Source organism: Mastigoproctus giganteus, chromosome 8, assembly GCF_048544385.1.
Source record: "Mastigoproctus giganteus isolate SK-2022 chromosome 8, ASM4854438v1, whole genome shotgun sequence".
Classification (NCBI taxonomy): Eukaryota; Metazoa; Arthropoda; class Arachnida; order Uropygi; family Thelyphonidae; genus Mastigoproctus; species Mastigoproctus giganteus.
Window position 1 is genome coordinate 190,303,681 of NC_143582.1, and position 22,664 is coordinate 190,326,344.

A 22,664-nucleotide genomic window follows, 5' to 3' on the forward strand; every position below is an offset into this window, starting at 1 on the left:
CAAACACTGACTGGTTGTCAAGGTGATATAATACATATTATCTGAAAACTGAAGAAAGGATCAGTGTCAGTGTGAAACTTAAAATATTCTTTTAAATCGCTTTAATTTTTAAAAGATTTTGTAACAAAAATTTTGTAGTCCTTAGTCAAAAAAAATAAAAAATAAAAATTCCAGGAAGTACTGCAGTTCTACAAATTAACATTTCAGTAATTACATTATGGCCCAACCATCATACAACCTTGTGCAGAAAATCTTCCTACATGTCATATGTGGCATCCCGAAAGGTGTTTTTTTTTTTTTTTTTTTTAAGCAAACTGGTGTTATAATACTTTCTGCTATTTATTATTCCACTGCTTACTTCCTTATCTCTGCAGTACTAAACCAAATTTGTCAGAATCTTTTACCTATTAGGCACATGTACTCTCATCTCACAGCCAGAGTAAATCAGGTATAAATATTTTTTTTATAAGTAGCAGATTTGGCCAAGTACAAAGTGAGAATTAGGTGCTACTGAATGTCTCCAGAAATTGGCAAATACTCAACTAGCATCCCCACTAGAAATGTATTGTGAATTATATCAAACCTATTCATTTGAAGATGTATTTTGGATGCAATATTTTTATACTCATAATGAACAGAAATGGCACTCACAAGGAAAACAGTGACTAACCTCAATTATTTGAATCTGCATACCTTTTGAATGCAGCTGGACTGTGAAGATAGAGGCATGTACGCATTGTAGTAACAAACTACTTTTCACTAGTTAATTCATAATTGAATTCATTCTATTCATAATTCAATTATGAAATTTAATTCATAATCGAATGATTAACAATCAGTCAATTTCAATAATTGATTATATGCATTATATGCATAATTAATTACTAATTCACAATCGAATGATTAATCAATTTCACTAATTGATTATATGCAAATTAGTCAATTATAAAAGCAACAACAAGAAAACTGAAGGTGGGGAAACAACAGTGGAGGGATTTGATCTCTCTTGTTGATTTCATAATCAATATGTTTATAATTGATCATGTACATCGCTATTTGAGGTTACTGTGTTCAGGGTTGGGTGTTTTTTTTTTTTTTTTTTTTATGAAAACCCCAAACACGAGAGGTATTAGAACCTATAGTACTTAGTACTGTGCTTGGGTTATAGGTTGAGAAGACAGAAGATATTTTTTGACATTAGTCTTGAACTTCTGTAGACTAATTTTCAGGAAATACATAAGAAGGAAGGTTGTTCCAGAAAACGGCAGTTGAATGAATAAGTGAGGAAGATGAAAATTTGGTTCTGTGAGTTTGAAGTTGGACAGTAAATGGATGTTGGCTGGGGGCAGCATGTGTTTGAACTGTTTTGAAAGAGAGAGGGAATGATAGAAGCCAATTCAGAAGACCAGTGCCCATGGAAGTATCTGTAGAAAAGGCATGCAGCAGAAACAGTGCATCATTGAGACAGCGAGTGAAGAGACTCTGTTAAAGATGAGTCATTAATTAACCTAACTGCCCTCTTCTGAATGGAATCAAGAAGCCTGAGAGAGGTTTTGGGGGCACTACCCCAGATGTGGGAACAATATTCCATGGCAGGGCGGATTTGCGATTTATACAGAGTGAGCAGCTGTTTGGAAGAAAAGTAATGCCGAGAGCGAAAGGGAAAACCAAGTTTTTTAGATGCAGAGGAAGCAATATTTGTAATATGTTTGTGCCAAGAGAGATTAGAAGTCGGGTAATCCCCAAAAGAGATATATCAACTTGCCTAGAAATCGGAGTGTCACCAAAGATAAGCATAGGAGCTGAAGAATCCGTTTTGCAAGATATAAGACATGACTGAGTTTTAGAAGGATTGAAATCAACTAAGTTGTCTTTGCCCCACTGGAGAATTACCTGGAGATCGGCATTTAAGGAATTGGTAGCAGATATTCGAGAAGTTGAAGCTGATCGAGCAGGGCAAGGTTTCTCAAAATGGAAAGTGGAATGCATTGTGCTATCATTGGCAATCCTATCCATAGTTTTGCCAATCAATTGAAGAAGGTCATTAATATACAAGAGGAAAAGAGTGGGGGAAAGAACTGAACCTTAGGGGAAACCAGCATTAGTGGAGAAGTTAGAAGACAGAGAGCCATCTACCATCACCCTCAGTGAGCAATCAGAGAGAAAACTGGATAACAATTACAAAAAACAGTTGGCAAACCAAAAGATGGAAGCTTGTTTAGAAGACCTTTATGCCAAACACGATCAAAAGCCTTTGAAATGTCAAGAGGAACTGCTTATGTTTCACCGAACTTTTCCATTGAATTTGTTTATAAATGGATGACATAAGCCAGAATATCACCAGTGGACGACACTGATGGAATCCATACTGGTGATCATTGGTCAGACGGGTGGTTTCTAAGTAGTTTAAGAGTTGGTGCTTAATTGATTTCTCCATTACCTTAGAAAGAGTAAAAGTAATTGCAATGGGCTATGATAATTGGATGGGAGCGATTTGTCACTCTTTTTTTAGGAACTGGTTGGATATGAGCGAATTTTCAAGCAGAAGGAAAAACACCTTTGGAATAAGAAAGTGAAAAAAGGTTGGAAAAGTACAGGAGCACAGATTTTGAGAACAAGTGGAGAAAAATACCATCAGGGTTTGGAGCTTTCTTAGCATCAAGATTTTCCAAAATCCTTCTGACATCTTTTTGACAGAAGACCGCAGGAAGCATTGAACGAAACGTGTTGGGAATGGTGGTAGGTGTTTTACCAAGATCATTAATACATGAGTTGGAAGGAAAATGGGATGGTAGCAGGTGAGCTTTATCCTTGGCCGAAGTGACAACAGAACCACCTGGTTTTGACAGAGGCGGGAGCAGCGATGGGCAAAAGTTGTAGCCAATAGCTTTGGCAAGAGACCAGAATGCTTGGCTACCATTAGGGCAAGAAGCAAGTTTTTTACTTTTAGCCCATTCAAAATCTAGTTTGGACTGATTAATAACTGCTTTACAATTGTTGTGAGCTTTGGTGTAGGCAGAAAATGAAACTGAAGAATTGGAAAGAAGCCAATTACGATATGCAACATTCTTCTCCTGAACGGCCTTACCACATTTATTGGAAAACCCAGGCTTGGATAAAGGATGAGATTTTAAAGTGGATGGTGGGATAAAGGATTCCATTCCTACAAGAATAATTTCACTGACAAGATCTTAGCAAACGTTGATATCAGAAGTTTTGAAATGGTAGTCCAACTAAGGAAAAGAAATCTCGCAGGGCATCCCATTTTGCATTCTTGTAATGCCAAACAACACGAGGTTGGGAATAGCCATGAGTAAAGGCTCCGCTGGAGAAGAGACAGTCACCAAGTTGTGATCTGAGGTGCCTAAAGGACCACTCACTTCGACTGTGTACTTAGAAGGGTTGTTTGTGAGAAAGAGATCAAGCGTGTTGGCTGTATGGATAGGATTGTCCGGTATTCTTGTAGGCAAATGAACAATCTGTGTAAGGTAATTAGTAATTGCAAAAGCCTCAGCATCTCGACCAGCTGGGTCGGTGTGACTAGAAAACGGAAGCCAGCTGGAGTTGTGTACATTAAAATCACCAAGGAAAATTTCCTCACTGTTAGGAAAGTTGGACTGGAGAAAATAAAGTTGCAAAGAGAGGAAGTCAAAGAGCCCTAAGTGATCAGTGGAGTTGGGAGAACAGTAGAGACAACAGATGAATTTGACAGAATGAGGTAGTGAGATTAAGCTAGAGAAGATCGAAAAGAGGAGATTCCAAATTTCCAAGTCTCTGACAGGGAATATCAGAATGGACATATGCACAATTCCACCTTTGAGGCAAAAGGAATCATATAGCGAATAATTTGGGCAACTGAGATAAGCAGTAGTTGAATCAACTGATAACTGAGATTCTGTCAGAAAAAGTACATGAGGTTTGGCAGACTGCAAGTGGAAATGGACATCATTGAGATTAGAATTGAGACCACATATATTTGTGAAATGAACTAGGAAGTGTTTATAGTATATATATAGTATACCTTAAAAAAATTCATGACTTTGGTACTTACAGCTTCTCCCTTGTAGTGGAACAAGCTTATATCTGTAGAAGACAAACCTTCCAGCAATTAAATTTTGTTTAATTTCATTTCATAAGTTTATATATATACTCTGTTCCAATAGCAGTCTTAAGTAATTTACATTTTTAAATCTTGTAACAGTTTACTTTCTTAATTATCATTTATTCCAGTTACCTCATTATGAGAATAATTCGAAAAAACATTTGCTCAAATTTTTCTTGCCAACTTAAAAGAAAAAAAAAAGCTGAAACTATATTGTGATACTACTCAAGTACCTCCCCCCCCTCCACCCAGACTCCAGATTTTCAGAACATTCGTATAGAAAGCAGCATAGATCGTAATCCTTTAAAATAGTCAGTTAGTCAGTGTTGTTGCCATAAACAGGACTATCCTAGTTTTTAACAGCAGAGAAGGAAACAGTGGAGAAGATTTTCACAAATATCTGAAAATTTAAGACTATGACACTGATTTAAGCACAGTTGGATGCTGGGGGCAGTCATACAAATGTAGACAATGAAAAAGTTTACCTCTGTAATCATACTAAAACACTGTGGAGATGATGTCATTTGACGGGAATGATCAGCATGTTGTGTCAGAATTGGTGAAGCAAGTGCAAATACAATAATTTGATTACCTCAGTTTTTCAAAGGTATATTCAGTTTGTTTTACAATTGGTTTAATTCTGTAAACTTTAGGGGAAGTTGCTTCTGAGTTGTCGACACAATTGAAGCAGATGGAAACGCCTTCTGCTTGTGGATCCTCACTGGTAATGAAACATTGTACTTTGAACCAGAAACCAAATGACAATCAGTGCATTAGCATTGCCCATACTCCCCATGTAAGAAGTTTAACTGCTTTCTCTGTAGGAAATGTTACTACCTTCTGGGATATGAAAGGTATGATTTTGATAAACAAACTCAAGAACTGTTTACACTGTAAACCTGACCAGGGAAAAGACATGAGATAAAGATGATTAAGGAAGATAAAAACTTGCAGGAGAATGCAAGTCCATGCAACAGCTTGCAAACAGGAAGCATTCCCAAACTTGTCCTGAACTACATTGATCCTGTTCAGTTCTTGTTCCTTCATCTTTTTAGTCCATTAAAGTATGCCTTTCATGGACTAAAGTTTAAGGATCAAGGAACACAATGTTGTTGCTGAAGTGAAGTGTCTCCAAGAAACTGGGAGAACCTTACCCAAGTGGGTTGGTTGGAGATAACCTTGGTATGTCAGTTACTTTGGCCATAATGTGTCAAATCATATTGTATACTATCTGTCATGGTGTTTCTGTGTTATGTTTGTACCAGTGTTGATTTGCATATTCTCCAATTACTACCAAGAAATACTAGCACTGTGTCCAGTGTTGTTATAGAAAAAGACAGATTATGTGGAAAAATGTGTAAATAAGAGATGTAAAAATGCCTTCACTAATTTTTATCTTTTTAAAATTTTGGTAAAACATTGAGGGACTAATGTATCTGTGTTTGTGCATGCAATTCTGTGACTTTGTAAGATTTAAAAAAAAAAAAAAAAAAACCTAACAACAAAAAGTCCAGCTGTGATTCTGGGGAAGTATATGTAATCACAGGTGTGCATATTATTTGAATCTGTATGCCACTATAAAAAAATTCAAGGACCATTGTTAAATGAAGCTCTGGAGATATCCTTGGTATGTCAGTTACATTTGGCCATAATGTGCCAGCTACCATAATGAATTTAAACTCCTGTTGCTATTGATTGGTTATCCCAGATTATTAGTTTTTATTTATTTATTTTTTTTACCTTATGTAATAATAAGAGAAATTAATGCTGCCTTTCAGTTATTGCATTTTAATTATTATACATTATTGCATAACAATCCTGTAGTATGTCTTTAGGATTATGCTATATTGTGTGAACTCTATAATGAAGTTTGGGGTTTTTTTTTCTATTGTATAGCCAAAAAAAGCAGATGAAAAGACAAAACTTTTAGGAAATCCAGTTGGTGATTCAGATGTAAGATCAGCAAGGTAAGTTTTCTTAATCCTAAAAATTAAAATAAACTAGTATAGGCTTTGTCTCTAAAAGTCCTAGAACTTATAAAAAAAAATTGGATACTTTTACTTATCAATTTTAATTGCAAGGGTTGCTGCTCTTGCAAAAACTAGTGGTGCTTTTTCTTCTTTGAGGTTGCCCTCTGCATCAATGCAATGTTGCCAATTTCTCTGGGAGTTATTGATGCAACTTTCTCATAGCTTCTTGAATGTGTGGGATGTCCTCATAGCAACAGTCTTTCATGGCTCTTTTGAGCCATGGGAACAGAAAGAAGTCTGGTGGATGTTGTAAGACAGTAACTTGTCTTTAAACAAAATTATTGGATAGTTTTGTTGCAGGGCAGAAGGCAGAGGGTTGTAATTAATGGATATTCTTCAGATTGTTGTGAAGTCAGGAATGGGATCCCTCAAGGATTGATTATTGGACCACTGTTTCTCATTTTTATAAATGACACCGACAAAAGGATAAAAGGCATGATGTAAAAATTTGCAGATGACGTAAAGATTGGCAGAACCCTTAATGATCAGTGCTCCTTCAGGTTGACTTGAACAGACTTCAGAGATGGTCAGAGAAGTGGCAGCTATGTTTTAGTGCTGCTAAATGCAAGGTCCTACACTTGTGAAATAGCAACTCACAAATAAATTATACATTTGGTGTGGTTGAATTAAAAACAGTGGAGGAGAAAAGTGATCTGGGAGTTACAATACAGGCAGATATGAAGTTTTCTGAACAGTGTAAACAGGCAGCCAGGAAAGCCCATGTTGTCCTATGGATCATTTATCAAACGTTATTCTGTAGAGATCATAATCAGTCATTTTCAATCCACTGCAGGATGAAGGCCTCTCCAGCAACTTTCCAGTTCCTTCTGTTTTGAGCACTGGCCATCCATTTACAACCCACAAACTCATGAATTTCATCTATCCATCTCTGCATTTGTCTTCCAGGTTTTCTTCTAGCTCCTCTTGGGTACCATTCTGTTATTTTCTTAGTCCATCTGTCATCATGTCTTCAAGCTGTGTCCTGCCCAAGACCATTTTAGTTCTTTAGTTTTGATAAGAATGTCCTTTACTTGTGTTTGCTGCCTAATCCATGTGTTTCTCTTCTTATCTAACAGTCTGATTCCCAATATAATACGTTCCATTCTTCGCTGTGTAGTTCTCAGCTTCTCTTCCATTCTTTTGGTGATTGCCCAAGTTTCACTTCTGTAAGTCGTGGTGGGGAGTATATATTGGTTCATTATTTTACGTTTCAGACAAACTGGAATATTGCTCTTCAGTGTGTGACTATATTTCCTGAATGCTATCCATCCAAAATTTATTCTTCTCTTGACTTCCAGCCTTTTATCATTATTACAGCTAATAACCTAACTCCCAGATAAGTATGACTCCACATTTTCAATTACTGCTCCTTCAATCATTATTTCCCTTTCTGTGGCATACCATACTTGTTCATCATTACTTTTGTTTTAGCCATATTCATCTTTAGTCCAAAATCCTTACTAACTGTGCATAACTGATTAAGATTTTCCTCGGATTCTTTGGGATCATGGCTTATGACCACGATGTCATCTGCAAATCATAAATGGTTTAGGTACTCTCCATTTACATTGACTCCTTTCTTCAGAGATATTGTGTCTCCTTGTCGAACTCCTTTCTTGATTTAAAATTTCCTACTGTCTTTGTCTAGTCTAATAAAGGAGGTAGCATTCTCATATATTTTCTTCAAAATCATATGTGGGGTATCTATGCCTTGTCTTTCCAATGCCCGAAACATTGCCTTATGCTGTATGGAGTCAAATGCCTCTTCATAATCCACGAATGCCAGGCATAATGGTGTTTTATATTCATTTGCTTTCTCCATTAGCTGTGATATTACGTGAAGGTGATCCATAGTTGTGAATCCTGTCCTAAAGCCAGCTTGCTCTTTCGGTTGATTCTCATCAAGTATTTTCTAATCTGTTAGTAATGAACCTTGTGAACAACTTGTAGATGTGGGATAACAAGCTAATTGATCTATAATTTCCAATTTCTGATTTATCTCCTTTCTTATGCAGCAAAACTGATTGCATTATTCCACTGCTTAGGCGTCACACCTTTTTCTAATGCACTTTGTGAAGAGCCTTGCCAGTTTTTGTGTTATGTCTCTTCCTCCCAATTTTAACAACTCTACAGTAACTTCATCTTCCCCTGGGGCTTTCTGATTCTTCACTTTCTTCAATGCATGTTCTACCTCATCAGGAAAAATATTGGGTATGTCGTATGTGTTGCTACTTTGCAATCCATCTTCCCCACTGCTGGCATCATTCCCCTGCTCCTTGTATAATTCTCTATAGTAGTCTTCTGCTATTTGAATTATGCCTTCTCTACTGTTTATAAGTACACCATCGCTATTCTTCAGTTTCAGTATCATTTGTCTTTCTGTATTACTGCTCATGGCTGCTGATTTAAATCCTTTGTTTTCCCTTAATGCTTGTTCTACTTTTCTTGTGTTAAATCTTCTTATGTCCTCTCTGAGTCTCTTTCTAATGGCTTTGCATAACTCAGTGTACTCAATTTTCTCCCTGTCAGTGTTTTTCTTGCTTTTCATTTGTCGTCTTCGGTTCATCACGACAAGTGTTTCTTGACTAATTTTTTTCTTCTTTGGATTTCTTCTTTGGACTTTATCACTTTCAAAAAGTTGTAATATTCCTCGTCGATATCTTGGTGCTGAGCAGTCTGCAGAAGCTCAAACTTATTCTTTAGTTCCAGTACATACTGCTTTTTATCCTCTTCTGTTATCTCAAAGATCTGTGATCACTTCTACCATTTACCTTATTCAGGACGGTAACATCATTCACAGTATATCTTCTGTTAGTGAGGATGAAGTCGATTTCATTAGTTGTTAATCCATTTGGACTCTTCCATGTCCACTTTCTGTTCACCCTTTTCTTGAAAAAAGTGTTCATTACTGACAATCCTTGAGATTCTGCAAATTCCACAAGTCTTTTGCCTCTTTCATTTCTTTCACCAATTCCAAAATTTCCTATAGTTCCTCCTTCTACGCTGTTTTGTCTTTTTCCAACCTTAGCATTGAAGTCCCCCAGAATAATAGTGTAGTGGGTTTTCTGCTCCTCTAGAAGACTCAATTTTGGTGTACATTTCTTCAACCTCTTCTTCATCATGGCTCGATGTTGGTGCATAAATCATTATAACCTTTAGCTTGTACCTCTTAGAAATCTTGAGTATTAGTCTTGACACCCTTGGTGATGTACTTTTGAATTCCAGAATGTTTTTTAAATCTTTATGGACCAGAAACCCAACTCCACCTTCACTCCTTTCACTGTTTCCATTGGTGTACAGCAGATTTCCACTTGATAAACTTACAAGTCATTCATTTCTTCTTGTTTCAGCCAAACCGATGATATTCCAATTTACATTTTCTAATTCCTTTTCCAGCTCTAATATTCTGTCTTCACCGATGAGTGATCTTATGTTATAACAGGCCAAGTTCAGTTTCCGTGCATGGCAGCCTGGTCGTAACCAGAGAGTCTTAGCACCCTCTGCTTCCACTCTGATCCTCTCGCTGCCGTAAGAGGGGGAGTGAAAGCTGCTGGGGACTGAGGGCCATTTGTTTTGTCGTGCTGTCATATGCTGGAGCATTTGGTCTTTTCCTCTTCATGCCGACCAGGCCTCTTGAAGAGAACCACTCTAGATGTTCGTTGCCACATAAGTGATGTAACAGGGCTTACTATCGGGAAGGTGTGCATGAGTGGATTTTAGGGAGGCAGGCCAACCGGACTTCTCCTAAATTTTCTTTAATAGAGAGATATTGGATCCATCAGTGTTTTAGGCTGAGTGTCTGATAACACACAGGATACCTGTTCCCCCTCTAATCCCCTCTATAGAGATAGGGAGGTCTTAATCCCATTGTATAAGGCAATTGTAAGACCACATTTGGAATACTGTGTTCAAGTATGGAGGCCTCATCTGAAAAAAAGACATTGAGCTTCTTGAAAGGGTCCAACGACAGGCAACTTGGATGGTGAGATTGGCAGGACAGCCATATGAGGAAGGACACTGTTTGTGGGCTACAGAACTTGGCAGCCAGGCACCTCAGAGGTGACCTGTTTGATGTTTACAAGGCTCTGAGAGGGATCAATAAAATGAGTGAAGGTGGAATTCTCACTGTTATAAAGAATTCCAGAACTAGGGGGTATAAATTCAAATTATAGGGGGTGAAGTTTATATTAGATTGTAAGAAGTTTTCTTTTAGCCAGCAAGTGGATTGCTTGAACAAATTGTTCTTGCAGGTATTTGAGGCTGACAGTTTGAATAAATTCAAAGGTCAACTGGATACTTACCTGTTTGAGGAGGGAAGCATATAATTTGGTTCTTATCTACTTGGTGGTTTTTTTTTTGCCAGTGCAACAAAAGCCTGTGGCTTCCTCGCACTATATGGCTATTACATAGACAGCAGTGAGGGTGTACATTATCGTTCCAGAGAAACCAGTTTTCAGACCACCATCTCTCAGTATGGTTCAGAATATTCTTAGTAGGTACTGTAGAAATCCTGTAAAACTACTGATTAATAGTTACATCTATATGGACAAACTCCATATGCATAGTCCCTTTTGTATTGAAAAAAGTGATCAATAGGGATTTCACTTTCGATTTTTAGACACAAACTTCAACTTGATTACTGGAGTTGCTGCCTGACTACATTTCCATTCTATGTAGCTCGCATATTTGTCATAGCATCACAGCATCCATTATAATATTTCTCAAGCATTGTTTTTGTTCTCATTTCTTTCAACTTACATCATTGTTTTCTATCTGTATTTCTGCACTGGCCTTTATGAAATGCTAAATATCCACACTGAACATTTTTACTCTTTTCCATTGTGCTGCCATATCAGATAAATTTGGTATGCTGTGCCTGGCATCGCAGTGGCTACCACCTGGTATAGAACAGCAAATAGTTTGGGGAAAATTGGTTGGTGCCAGATGCTTTGGTGTGGAATTCTTTAATTGAATTTTCTTATATGTCTGATTTTTGGACATTATACCAGTTAACTAAGAGGAGGAAATAACAGCCTTTTAAGGCTGTTGTTGGCACATCTCAGGAGAATACTCCTGAGATGTGCCAAAAATTATTCGGGGTTTAAGCTCATATAATGTGTATCATCAACCTGTGAATACACACTTGTACAAATATAATACACTACAATAAGACTGTACCAACTGGAGCATTATGATCAATATAGTCTTTCCCCACAATAACAATCAGTCTTTATACTGTGATGAAATATTACCTCATCAAATTTTTGATTGGTATGTGCCAGTACGCAAGCCCATTATATGATAGCAAAATTTTGTTCCCTGTTGTGTTTAGCACTTTTAGTTTATAAGAGAAAAAGAACAAGATGTTTTATTAGACCATTTCACAATGTTGGCTGAAGTAAATAAAGTTCACAGCTGGCATGACAAGGGTTTTCTTTGACTATGATGGAGTGATTTCTGAAAACATTCAGCTATTGTTCCAGTATTAGGAGGTTATTTTGGACTTTTTCTTTTGCAGATGCATTTAGTGTTGGTAAATTTTTGATACTATTCATGAAGAACAGAATGCCCACTTGATGGATCTTTTTTTTTTTATACATATTTATGAAATTCTCATTTGAACAGTAAATGCAGATTTTTAAGATGCTATTTTTGAGACTGGACATTTACTATCCCATATTGAAGAAGGGGATAATTATCAATAGCTAAATAAAATAGATATGTTCTTTATTAGTGTAACTTGCTTTGCACTATACCTTTTTCAATTTTTATAGTAATTTTTAAAGTTGGGATGATCATATGTAATCATCCTATTCTGCAGCTTCAGTGTAAGTTTAGAAAGCTGCAAAGAAGCAGGCTAAGTCTAGGTATTGATTGTACACTTTTCTAATTGAGGGAGTGCAGTTACAGTCAGTCCTCGTATAACACGTGTTTGCATTACACGAATTGGATCATACACTATTTATAAATAGGGGAACGATATCTTATATAACACGAACTGAATTCGCTTATGCATGATTCGCCTTTGTGTTTACAAGAAATGGCAGTCGAATGCAGAATCACCCCAACCGAACGCAACACGATAGGAATGAAGAGAAGATTCTGAAAATGTATTTGTTTTTTATATCAGTGAAGGGGAAACACATTTCCCCATAATAACCAACACAATTCCAGCTGTCGGTATAATCGCAAATGCAATTAGATCGAGTTTACTACCAGTTTATAACAGATTCCACTAGCAGAAACGCAACTGGAAATTGTTTTTATTGTTTTATGGTAGTAACCCCTAGAAATGTGCTTTAGTAAAATGTGAGATGTTAATAGTGTGTATTTCTGCCTTTACAGTGTTGTTTATTCAGTTGCTGCAGGCGTGCAGCTTTGTTTATGTGTATCAATCGTGCCTCTCATTTTGTAATTGTGCTTTATTCCCTAAAAATGAGTAAAATACTTTTTAAAGGTGTGAAAAGGAAGCGTCCTGGTGAAGACACTGCAGATTCACAGAGAAAAACAAAAGCAATATCGATAAACGGAGGCGGACTGGGTCAAAAATTCTTACCCGCGGAAACCTCCGGCCCACCGGGGGTTTCCGCAGTAAGGCTTAAGGCCAGTCCGCCTCTGTTGATAGAGAAAAAATATGAAATTGTGAAACGCTTTGAGCGAAATGAAAGACCATGTGATATTGCACATGCTACAGGCCTAAATGAGGCAATGCCGAGAAATACAAAGAATGCAGAGAAAATTAAAACAACTTTCATAGCAGGAACAACTCAGTGTAATTAAAATCCATTAGATTAAGACACAGAGAATTGGAAGAGATGGAACGGCTGTCATCTGTTTGGATAAAAAATCAAACAAAAAACAAGTTTGCTTACGATAGAAGCAAAAGCATTAGCAATATTTTATTACGTAATAGTCGTAATAAAATACATATGGCAAGTAATTTATTACAATTATTTATTGTTTGGTAATGTTTTGGTTACAAATGTGTGTTCAATCTTGGGTGGTCGGCACCTAACCCTATTTTATCCATAGGGCCTGTTGTTTATATTGCACGATTTTACATTGCACGAGGGTTTCCAGGAACACAACTATCATGCTATACGAGGACTGACTGTACTTCATTCTTCTGAGGTATGGTAATCAAGTTCCCATACTGGTGCCTTTTCGGTCATGTTCAATTAGTTTGAAAATAAACGGAAGTATGTTGTAGTTCAGACTTTCTCTAATAGAGATGGTGGTACAGAGATTGTTCAGTAGGCTGACCGATTTCTAGTAACAACCGGTTTCATTAGTAGCCTTAACATTGTGTCACATTTTGCAATGGAACAATGAACGAATATCAAATTTTGCTTTAAACTGGGAAATTCTGCAACAGAAACAGAAATGTTAAAAGTTGTTTATGATGTTAAGTTGTACATTCAGTGGTATAAGTGGTTCAAAGAACAGGAGTAAGTTCACGGGCACAGGTTTTGAGAACAAGTGGAGAAATACCATCAGGACCTGGAGCTTTCTTAGCATTAAGATTCCTCAAAATCCTTCTGACATCCTTTTGTCGGAAGACCACAGGAGGCATTGAATGGAACGTGTTGGGAATGGTGGGAGATGTTTTACCAAGATCATTAATACATGAGTTGGAAAAAAATGGGATGCTAGCAGGTCAGCTTTATCCTTGGCCAAAGTGACAACAGAACCATCTGGTTTTGACAGGTGGGAGCAGAGATGGGCAAAAGATGGATGTGAGGATGTTCGCGATGACCCAAGAAGTGGGCATCTTTAAACCTCTAGAAATGAATACAGGCCTGCAAAAAAAAGTTTTGAAATTGTGACAGGAGATCATTGTTTGATCCTCAGAATGATGACTATTGAGTTTGATATGAATAAAAATACGATTCACCAAATTCTGCATGAAGATTTGGGAAAAGGATCTTCTGCACAAAATTTGCCTCAGATGAGCAGAAGTAACAGTGTCATCATGTAAAGACTTCATCCAGTCTTGCCAATACAATCTTGATTTCCTTGACTCTATTATCAATGGAGATGAGTGTTGGGTGTTTCAGTATGACCCAAAGGTGAGGTGTCCATGCAGTGTTCTTCGAAATCATTACCAAGGTCCAAAAAGTTTCATTTACTTGAAGTCCATCAATATGATTCTAATCATGTTTTTGACAAACAGGATGTGATTAACAAGGAATTTGTACCTGAAGGAGAGACTTAATGTTGCATTCTACATGCAGGTGCTTCAAGGACTGTTGAAGCAATTTCCTGGGTGAGTCTGCAATTTTGAGAGAAAGACATCTGATGCTTGTTATAGTGCTCCTGCCCATTCCACACTTGTTGTGAAGACATTTAAACGTGGCAGTGTACAGATCAGTCATTCACCCTACTCTCCTGACCTAGCGCCACTGCACTTCTTTCTCATTCCCAAGGTGAAAATTGCCCCCAAAAGAAAGATTTCGGGATGTTGAGGACATAAGAAAAACTGAACTGGCGAACTGAACATCATCTCTCTGGATGCCTTCACTGATCTTTCCAGAAATGTTTAGAATGGTGTAATAAGTGCATTCAATCAGGTGGTGATTACTTTGAATAAAAATAAAACCATTTTTGAGTTCCTTCAGTTTGTTCTTTTTATTACACCAATCTGGGAACTTATCTCTCTAACTTATCTTATATCTAGATAAGTTCCTTTATGGGAACTTATCTATCTCTCTAAAAGTTAAAAGTACAAGGTGTACTTTTAACTTTTAGAGAGAAAATCAAGCAGGTTGTAAATATGTCTTAACATCTCTAGTGCTAGCTGTTTCAGTGTTGGTATAGATGCCATTTAATGCTCTAACACTTATACTTAAGGTTAACAACTGGGGAGGTCAGAGCAGTATTTGAAATTGTATTCATTAATCTTAATGAATTCAATTTCACATACCTATTTCTGTTATTGTTTTTCTAGAGGGTATGGAACACTGATACTATTAATCCTCTCCTGCCCTCATGGACAGTGCACTGGATAACATTTTCTCCCTCTCTCTTAACAGTGTGGATTCAGTTCTGGTCTCAAAGTTGAGAAATACTTACTGTCGGGACATTAAGGTATTTGTCTTAATGTGTCTTAGTGTGACTTAAGGTATTTGTCACACTATTAGTAAGTTAGTCTGTCTCAGAAAAGACTGCATGTCTTCTTCTCCCAGAAGCAAAAAGTATCTGCAAAAAATCAAATTGATCATAGGTAATCAGTTTTACTTTTTTGAAGCGATGGTTTTTAGTTGCTTCTGTACAAATCCTAAATAACTCTACACAAGTGTGCATATTTTTCACTATGTTGTATTGAATTTGAAGGAATATTTTGGAAGGAATTACTTATTCCAATATGTAATGCTTGATGAGACTGTCTTGTATCTTCCATAGCTAGTCCTTTCAAATAGCATATAATCTATAAAAGAGTGGAAACAATTAGAATAAAAATTATAAATTAGTTGGATTTAGTTTGCCACTGCCCTATCTTAACTACAATAACTCAATTTGGCAGTGTGGGGTTGAAGTCTCAGCAGGAATTATGTAAATGCCTTCCAAAATATTCCATAAAATTTGTGATGTAGTGTAAAATAAACACAATTCCTGTTTGTTTCACCCTTTGCCTATATATTCTGGCATAACCAGAATATATGATCAAAGGGCTAGGCCTGACGTAGCCGAGTGGGTGCAGTAGCACGTGCACTTTGAGAGACTGGGGTTCAAGCCTGTGACTGCTAAATATGATTAACGTACGTATTGATGATTGTAAATTCCACTGACCTGGTGGTCGTGCTGGAGTATAAACAAGAACATTCTATATCCAGCCTCTTTCTCTTTCCCCCTATCCCTCCCTATTTTGCTATTGATTTTATGGGCTTATTTCACTATTAGTGTAATAATTTTAAATTTCATTATTTTTAAAGAATGAATCAGTGTAATTAACTTGTTTTTTTTTTTTTTAATTTAATTTAGTATTGATTATGGAACTCAACGTAGACAATCAAAGAACAACATGGATGAACAAGAGAAATTAAATAAAATTATTCAGCAAGCAGCAGAGTAAGTTCTGGCTAAAAATCAAATTTTATCATATAGACAATTATTTTTGGTATTTAATTTGACATGCCAAACCTTTCTGATGATTAAGAAAATTTTTAAAGGGCTGTACTATACATATTGGCATTGGCTTACTTTGCCAATGCCAGTTTGCAAGCCAGTGCCAATGAATCAGTGGCCTAATACGAACTTCATATTATTCTATATATATAACCAAGTACAGTGCAATCTCAATATGACATAGGTGTCAGAGACAACATTAACACTTGTGGTATATCTGAAAATAAAATTTACCTTTTTCCAATTTGTAATGTGAATTGTAATGTGTAGTACATTATAAGACATGTACTATTTAAGCAAGTGTTTTTATTTTAAGCAAATTTCATTTTGCATATGATTGCTTTTAAGTTTTATTATTTTGCCACTAGTGGGTAAAATGGGCTGAACATTTTAAATGGCAAATACTGTTACTGTTTATTTTTTAAAATAATGTTGTACTTGAAAAATAAGAATATTAAACAGCAATATTTCATATGCCAGGAAAAAAAAAAAAAAAAAAAAATCAGTTTTTCATAATAGTACTATAATTCCAAATGAGATGTTTACAGGAAATCCAATTTACAGTATAGCATATAAATAAGAAATAAGGAACCACTCAGCTACATAATTATCACTTCACACAAACAGATGTAACATCAATTAGAATGATGTCACATAGTTGGAGTTCTGTAAGTTTGAGTTTTGTGAGCTTCATAAATGAATACAGTAACTTCTACACTTCATGTGACCACAAACAAAGCTGAGGTTCTCTCTTTCTGATCTCCATTTGATATTGCAAAGCAACAAAGCTTATTTAGAATAAAATGTGTTAGCATTCAGTACTGAGTCTTTTTCAGTAAGATATAATTGCTATGTGTATCTTTTGACAAACAAATTGTATGGAATATTAATGAGTGCAATGAACCTGGGCCCATGATAGGAAATGGCCTGCAATCCCAACAGGGTGAAGGGGTCTTGCTCCAGGCAAGGAAAATCAGATCAGCCAAACTTTTTCTTGTGCTGGGTTCCCTGAACTCTAGGACCAGACTTGCATATATTGATGCTAAGGAGAGTTGAGTGGCGGTGTCATTGCCTTCTGAAATCCCTTTCAAAACTCAGAAATACAGCTGTATAAAATTTAACCAACAGTTACATTGTGAATTTTATCTTTAAATGAAAGACTACACTTTGCTATTCCATTACTAAGGAAAACATTTTTTTTCTAACAGGTATCCTTTAATGCATTCCTGGATATTGGAACATAGGCAAAAAGCATTACTGGAAATCACTTTCCATCGAAAACAGTGTAATATGGCTGAGTTACATTCTGAATCAGATCATGGGATTCCACCCCAGTAGAGAAACTATAAAAATATGTAAATTGTTCATCAGTCCATATACATTTTGCATTATGCCTTGAAAAGGATGGCATATTTGTTTACAAAATTATGTAACAGAATTGTAGCAAGTATGGTGACTGGCTCTCTTCTCATTTCTCAGAAGAAATACTTTCTTCTGAGAAGTGAGAAGAGAGTTTGGTCCTTGAGGTTGTCACAGACATTCTCAGTTATGCCAGACAAGCTGTACTTGCTACCTGGGAGTCTAAAATGCTGATGGAACTGATATTCGGGTGACATTTAAGTCAAGTAGACCCAATTTCGACGAAGTCCGGATGGTCTGTGACAGCTAAATCATCTGCTTGCACCTTCACAATAGTGGGACTGTTAGTAATCCTGGGTATAACCTCCATGCACAAGCACACTGTGATGACCATCCAGGTATAAACCAACATAAGCAGAGGTCGAGATGTGGCACCCACACCACATGGAGGAATGCCTCCCTTCTGCGTTACCAGGCAATACTAGGTGGTAGATGACTCTCATCAACTGGTGCAATACCGCCACTTTGCTTATTGGAGGAGTGAAGTGGTGGAACCCATGTTTAGTCTCCAGAGCTAAGTTCCGATCAGCCCTTCCCCATCTCTTCCATAATGCAGTATGACTGATGGCTTTTGAGGGCATGATGAACATCATGGCAAGATCCAATCTTCCTTACATTTTGAGGGTACAGCTCTAAAACGGTGTTCGCAGGCTGGCCGCTAGTTAGTACGCCGGACTGAACCTATTGGTAACTCTTTAGGAGGCTTCCGGATCAGCTAGTGTATAATCTTGCTACCTCTACTCTGCCAGATAATGACTGGAGGGTGTCTGAGTAGTGTGTATGTGGGGGGGGGGGGCATTGTCGAGGATCTGGGTATATTCTTACCATGGGTATGCCATATCCAAAAATTTCATTACTTCATACAGCATGTCCCCCCCACTTTTTCTTAGTATATAGAGTAAGCTTATCTGCGAAAAGATCTAAACCCCCCAAACACTTCCTAGTTCATTTCACAAATATATGTGGTCTCAATTCTAATCTCAACGATGTCCATTTCCACTTGCAGTCTGCCAAACCCCATGGAGTTTTTCTGACAATCTCAGTTATCGTTTGATTCAAATACTGCTCATCTCAGTTGCCCAAATTATTCAGTGTATGATTCCTTTCGCCTTAAAGGTGGTACTTGTACATATGTCCGTTCCGATATTCCCTGTCAGAGAATTGGTAATTTGGAATCTTCTCTCTTTGATCTTCTCTGACTTAAAATCTCTCTACCTCATTGTATCAAATTCATCTGTCTCTACCATTCTTCCAACTCCACTAATCACTTGGAGCTCTTTGACTTCCTCCCTTTGCAACTTGACTTTCTCCAGTCCAACTTTCCTGGCAGTGAGGTAATTTTAATGTCGACAACTCTAGCTGGCTTCCATTTTCTAGTTACACCGACCCAGCTGGTCGAGATGCTGAGGCTTTTGCAATTTCTAATGACCCTGCATGGATTGTTCATTTACCTACAAGAATTCCGGACAATCCTAACCATACAGCCAACACACTTGATCTTTTTCTCACAAACAACCCTTCTAAGTACACAGTCGAAGTGATTGGTCCTTTAGGTACCTCAGATCACAACTTGGTGATTGTCTCTTCTCCAATGGAGCCCTTATCTCATGGCTATTCCCAACCTTGTATTGTTTGGCATTACAAGAATGCAAAATGTTATGACCCATGAGATTTCTTTTTTCTTTTCCTTGTCCAACTTCAAACTCACAGAACCAACTTTTCATCTTCCTCGTTTATTCATTCAACTACTGTTTTCTGGAACAATCTTCCTTCATATGTATTTCCTGAAAATTTCAGTCTACTGAAGTTCAAGACTAATATCAACAAATATCTTCTTTCGTCTTCTCAACCTCCAACCCAAGCACGGTACTAAGTACTATAGGTTCTAATACCTCTCGTGTTTGGGGTTTTCATAAAAAAAAAAAAAAAAAAAAAAAAATTACTTTTATGAGTTTACTGTGTGTAATTAACATTTCATTGATATATTTCTTTATTGCATCTTTAACCAAGGTGAGATGGGGGAAATGAATAACAGTAATTATGCTTGGATAACTCCTGTGGTTCATAAAAATTTAATTGCGAAGTTGAGGGAATATTCCACATAAAGGGAATGCAGTAGCTGGCTCCCACTATGAGTTGTAGAATTTACTTTTGCCAGTGTCTATTAAAAAAATTAGTTTTTGACAAACTGATTTTTTTTTTTTTTTTTTATATTCCTCTTGGGGAGGGGGATATGGTCACACTTTCAGGATATCTGAAATCTCGGTATATTAAGGTAGCACTGTATCAGCGCTCGGCAAAAATTATCCAGAAGTTTACACAAATAGTATTCATTATGTTATGTAAAAGGCAAAGAAGTCTTATCTTGTAGTAGCATAAAAAAAATAAGTCTTGAGATAGTCTTCACATGCAATGTGCATAGCTTATTCCTCCATGTGTGGTTTCTGCATAAATTCTGTTCACAGTTACTGGTCCTGTTATTCCCAGTCAGGAATCTGTCATTTCCTCTCCTACTTTCTTTTATTCCTTTCAGAATTTCTCATGCTCTGTCTTTCTTACAAGATGGCAGTTATTGTCTGAATTATGAACTTTTGTATTTATCGATCAATACCTATACTTAACTTTCTTCAATTCATTTATAATTCCCAAATTCTTTCAGAACTTCAAGCTTCGCTCGTTAATTTGTTAAATTCTTAATTTCAAGGAATGTATCCAAAAACTTACTTGTTGCTATCAGCCTGGTTGCACAAATTGTATAAACTGCAACATTCATCTCAACTGTTTGCTCCATATTCTATATTCTTTTTTACCATGAAATTTGATATTTCGTAAATATGTTTATCTTGTAAATAGTGATTAAATAACACCTTTGTTTTCTTTAGATTTTGTGGTAAAGTATGCTCTTTACCACCTTAATGTTTATTTGATTCTAATCAAACATTGGATGTTATGAAATCTCATGGACAATAACATAATTTGTCATTATTTTGTAATGACAAATTATTTTGTAAAATTTATTGTGGTGAACACCTGTTCATGTCATAGACTGGACTGGATTGGACATTTATTAACTTTATAGGTTAATTCCCCCTTTTTTTTTTTAAATATGTAATTTCTTTTGTATAATTATTTGTATAATTTTGTATTTTTTGCATCTGTATAATTTTGTAAATTATCTGTATAATTCCTTTTCTTGCGAACAGTTGAGTGGTGCCTTCACTTAACTATTTCAGGCTATCTATCTCTAAATGGTTCCCGTTTTTAAATTAAAGAAAAGCTAACCTTTTCAATTTCCTTCAAATTGAATTCCTAATTTAACCTGAAATGGTTTCTTTCATGTTTACTTTTGTTTTTCTACCTACAGGCATGTCCTCTATTTCTATCTACAGCAAAACACAGTGGAGTTGAGTTGATGTTCCAGGTGCTGCCATTCATCAGACTAGTGTAATTTAGATGAAGAATTCGACTTCTGTAATTAGTTTAATGCTATGCTTTTGTGCATACAGTGATCTGAAATACGATGTGACTAGATAAGTTTTTATACGATTGGTGATTTTAAAGTTCTGAGTCTGTAACTGTTATTGAGAACTGGAACTGTCTGGATCACTAAGAAGTCCCTTTTTTGAAATATGAGCTTTCACATATAACACACTTTTTTTTTTTTTTTCTGCAACATTCAATCCACTTCTCAGACATGTGCAACAGGGCTGTTTTTTGACATGCATTTCAGTGTAGTAGTTGTGGCTTTTTAACTTCCATATCACTACTAAGTTTGTTTTCTTAACTCATGTTTTGAGGTGAAGGACATCCAACAATTGCATGTTTTGAGATTAATGCACCTTTGATGGTTGTTAGTGTCTTTTATGCTGCTTGTGTGACCTGAAGCTTCACATTATCTTACTATATGCTTTTTTGTATAGTAAGCAGAGGTCACAGCTTATTTATTATGTACCTCTTTTTTGTTTCCAAAAATTGCATCCCTCAAGTTATAATGCAAGTTATTGCCAGTCATTATTTAGTTATGGGACATCCAGTATTACAGAACAATATAAAGAGTATCAGCATCAACCTTTGTAGAAGGAAGTAGTACAAAAATTATTTATTTTTTTTTCAGTGGAGGAGAAGCTTTGTTTTCCTTACTGTCATTGCTGATTTGTAATTCGTGGCATGTAGTAATTGGATTTAAAAAAAAAAAAAAAAAAATCTTCACCTTGTTTGATAAAGCTCTAGATATGTTCATTTTTTGCTCACCACTGAAATCACAAGGAGACTCATTCTTGGAGGGATATTCCAACCACTGCTAAATGACACACTTGCCAACCCACTGTCATCTCACTTCAAGGGTTTCTTTTACAAGTAGTGCCAGTATCCTTTCTCTTTGCAGTTTACCAATATCACAGTTACTTCTTTAATTCATTGGATGTGTGATTACCCAAAGAATATCTGTGAGGGAAGGAATTTATTCAAGATTTTTTATTTTTACCTGATTTTAGGGCATTTTTCTTGTTGCAAAGACAAATTCTATATGCTGCCATTTCAGGATTTAGTGTCTTTTGATACATCTACTGCTGCATTAACATTGGTGGCATATCAACATCTGAGTGGGATATGCCTCCAGTGGGTAGAATTCCAGTTGCACTGGTTCTGAAATGTGTGGTGAATGGTTCAGTCTTGGTGAAGCGAGTTTCATGTCTTGATATTTGATATTAAGTATCATCACATAGAATGATTTGGCTTCTGTTTGTGGATTTTGTCATATTGCCACTCAAGTATATAGGCAGTATTGTTTTCTATGAATGTGCTTTGATTCTGAATGTTTCTAATTCCCTACATAGTCTGGTCTGTTAGTTCATGTATGTCTAAATAATGTGTGTAAGTAATGAACCTTTATCTTTTATTAAGGTTCTGTGGAAAGTGCTCCACTCAGTCCTCTCTTCTAAAATAAATATTTTGTTAAGCAAGCAAGAAATCTGTAACTTCACATAAGA

At 36.4% G+C, this 22,664-nt stretch overlaps 1 protein-coding gene across 2 annotated transcripts in view; it reads left to right on the top strand.

Moving 5' to 3' along the window:
• LOC150082100 (ragulator complex protein LAMTOR1-like) overlaps positions 1-22,664 on the top strand; it is a 46,270-nt gene that overhangs the window by 11,746 nt on the left and 11,860 nt on the right. For both annotated transcript variants that reach the window (XM_090379970.1, XM_090379971.1), the window contains exons 2-3: positions 5,999-6,069; positions 16,114-16,200. In XM_090379970.1, the coding sequence (XP_090236096.1) occupies positions 5,999-6,069; positions 16,114-16,200 (158 nt within the window). The remainder of the gene's footprint in view (positions 1-5,998; positions 6,070-16,113; positions 16,201-22,664) is intronic.